At 53.8% G+C, this 2,984-nt stretch overlaps 1 protein-coding gene across 1 annotated transcript; it reads right to left on the bottom strand.

Annotated features, from left to right (window-relative positions):
- Positions 1-732: 732 nt before the first annotated feature.
- LOC125519845 (auxin-induced in root cultures protein 12-like) lies at positions 733-1,949 on the bottom strand. The gene has a single exon (XM_048684621.2). It carries the CDS (start codon positions 1,858-1,860, stop codon positions 1,072-1,074), a length of 789 nt encoding a protein of 262 aa, XP_048540578.1. The 5' UTR covers positions 1,861-1,949; the 3' UTR covers positions 733-1,071.
- Positions 1,950-2,984: the final 1,035 nt, after the last annotated feature.

The raw sequence follows: 2,984 nt of genomic DNA, 5'->3' as shown, positions 1-2,984 counted from the left end.
CTACGTTGCTACCAGTAGGTCAAAACTTCAAATGACACGAGTTTACATTTTTCTTGGGTAACAAGAGCAATGAAGACTGGCCCAAGTAGTCGGGCTTGTGTCGGTAACAAAGAAAATATCTACCCGGGGTCTCGGGCTGGGCTCACTGACCGGCTCAGGAGCATTAACAAACCGAACTGGCATGAGCACATGAACACACCTAGAAATCCCTGTTGATGACCTGCCAATGTGGGACACAATTGCCCCCTTGCTCAGTGCTTACGATAAAATAAATTAATCAGATGATGCCCTTCAAAAAATGTAAGGGAAAGGCCTTTTCATTTTGCGGGAAAAAGGCAAAGGCCTTTTTTACTACAGAATTTTTAAAAGTAATTTCGGAGGATTCAAATCCTTATGATTTTTTTTCTAGGTGTGTATTTTGATTAGTAGAAATTGCAAAACATAAAAATCCATTTGTACTTCAGACTGCATTTCCCATCAAGCCCAACAAATCATGTGTTTCTGTTTACACAATCAAGTGTACATGACACTCTCATCCGTGAATTTTTTTTTTGCATTCCTATATTTCAACTCTTGCGAATGACAGGGACCCTAGTTGACGCTGGTGCTTCTCACAAGGTGCCCGGGCTTTAAACAAATCGAATCAGCGTGTATCACTAGGCCAGATCGGGCAACTGCACTGCACAGAATGCAAGAGATACTACTTGCTACCAAACACTTATACTCCTCTGATGATAGAAAATATATCAGTCATATGATAAATTCAGTGACATGTCGACCACAATAGCACTACAATAATCACCGACTGCTAGCAGTACATACTACTACGTACGTCTACCCAAAAACAACAGCTCGATATACCTAAAAACAACAGCTCGGTAATAATAATTAGTACACCAACCATCTTTTATTTCAAACGAAATTAGGAAAAAGAATAGGCAGCAAGATCGATCGACAAAAATGGAACAAATATATTGTTCGAGAAATGCTTCCTCCCCATGCCCACTGCCACCTCCACTAATTATAGTACGTACTCATTCATTCGTGCTACCGCCAGGAAAGGAAATGCCATCATACTACCGCGAGGAGGCCCATCAACGCGAGCACGAGGAGTGCCGGCGCCGACACGCCGGCCGCGGCCGCGCCCGACGGGGACTTGCCGGCGGAAGGCGCCGTGGTCGCCGCCGCGCCGCCGTCGCTGCCGGCCGATCCGGACGGGCCGCCGGCCATGGGGGCGGGCGCCGGCGAAGGCGAGGTCGCGGAGGCCGCTTTGCCCGAGAGGACGAGCTTGGACTTGGAGGCGAGGTTGCCGGCGGCGAAGGCGTGCTTGTCGGGGGCCCCGGCGGTGACGGAGGTGCCGACCTGCCATATGTGGTTCACGGCCTTCATCCCGCCGTGCAGCTGCAGCTTGCCGTAGAGCCGGATCTTGCCGGCGCTGCCGGAGTCGGCGGCGAGGTCGGTGGCCGGGAACGCGATGGGCGTGGAGGCCTTGCCGAGCGGCACGTAGCCGGTGATGTTGTAGGTCCTGACGGTGGGCGCGGCGGAGCCGGAGCCCTTGAGCGCCACGAGCGCCTGCGCGCCGGCCATGCCCTCGCCGGTGGGGTTCAGCGCCCAGGCCACCCACCCGTTGGCCCCCGCCGGCGCCGCCACGAAGGCCAGCGAGAGCGACGACTTGGCCTCGTCGTAGGTCCAGTGCAGCGCGGCGCCCAGCTGCGGGAGGTCCTCGCACTTGGCGTACGTCTTCCCCGCCGGGAACTTCTCGGCCGCGCAGGCGCCGGCGCCGGCCGCGGACGCCGCGCGCGTGGATGCCAGGAGGAGCAGGAGCAGCGCGACGCGGCGCGGCATCGTGGAGGAGGCCATACGCCGCTGGATTCGGGGTGTCGCTGGTGAGTGAGGCCTTGGAGCGTGCGAGTGCTGGGAGTGTCAGTGAGGGGTGAGGACGGGGGAGGGTGAGGGGTTTTATAAGAGGGGAGGTGGGGCTGTGTGTAATTTTCGAAGATTTTAGGTGGGTTTGTGTTTAAATGTGTGCTTTCTCTCGTTGCTTAGGTCTGGATTTGGTTAGGTGTAATGACTAATGACACCTTTCTAGGTCAGTGTAATGACATGTCGGCGATAAAAATATAAGAAATGGGTTGAAATGAGTTGTGGCTCCTCCGAGTTTGGTGTGCGTGTGCTGGCCACGGATGTCCGGGGTTTCAAACGGAATCCATCAATCAAAGCCTGAGATGGTGAGTGGTGAACTTGTCCAGCTCGAAATTTCTGAAGACGTTATGATTTTACTCCCAGCTCGGAGTATTAGGCATGGTCTGTACTTTGTGCCACCGATAACTCGCCACTCACTCACTTTGAAGCCAGATAATGGAGTAAATTGCACAGAAGTATCATAATTGGGGCATTGAAAGCAGATTGGTATCAAGTTTGATAATTTTTACGTGTCAGTACTAAGTCTGGGGCTAGACGTTACAAAAAGGTCTAAATCGCGTATAAACGCGTATTGACGGTGTATCTGACCGGCGGGGCCCGCGTGTCAGCTGCCGATGTGGCATTCTTTTTGCAGAAAGCCCCTTGCTTCGCCGGCGCTACTGTTCATCGTCTTCACGCACGGCGGCGCCTGATCTAGATCGAGGGAAGGAGCCCCTCGAGCCCGAGCTCCTTCGCCTCCCATAACCGCCGCCCCGCCCTGGCCTCCACCTCGCCTCGCGTGCTTGCAGCCGAAGCAGGGGAGGCAGCGGGACTTGGCGCAACTCCGGCGGCAGGGCGCGTGAACCGACGGATCTGGACGGCGACTCACGCGGCGGAGGGCAAGAGGGGCGGTGAAAGGATCGATATGGTTGACTAGAGGGGGGGTGAATAGACAACTACATATTTTTAGCTTTTCTTTACCAAATTAAACTTTGCATCAAAGTAGGTTGTCTAGATGTGCAACTAGATGAGCAACCTATATGATGCAATAACAACAAGCGTACAAGCACGCAAAGGAAGAA

Source organism: Triticum urartu, chromosome 7A (assembly GCF_056163025.1).
Source record: "Triticum urartu cultivar PI428250 chromosome 7A, HENAU_Tu73, whole genome shotgun sequence".
NCBI classification, from domain to species: domain Eukaryota; kingdom Viridiplantae; phylum Streptophyta; class Magnoliopsida; order Poales; family Poaceae; genus Triticum; species Triticum urartu.
The sequence above is the reverse complement of the archived record's forward strand: the minus strand, read 5'-3'. Positions and strand labels throughout refer to the sequence as shown.

What these genes read in the sequence shown, in the direction of transcription:
- LOC125519845 (XM_048684621.2), bottom strand. Translation starts at nt 1,860, where the DNA reads ATGGCCTCCTCCACGATGCCGCGCCGCGTCGCGCTGCTCCTGCTCCTC.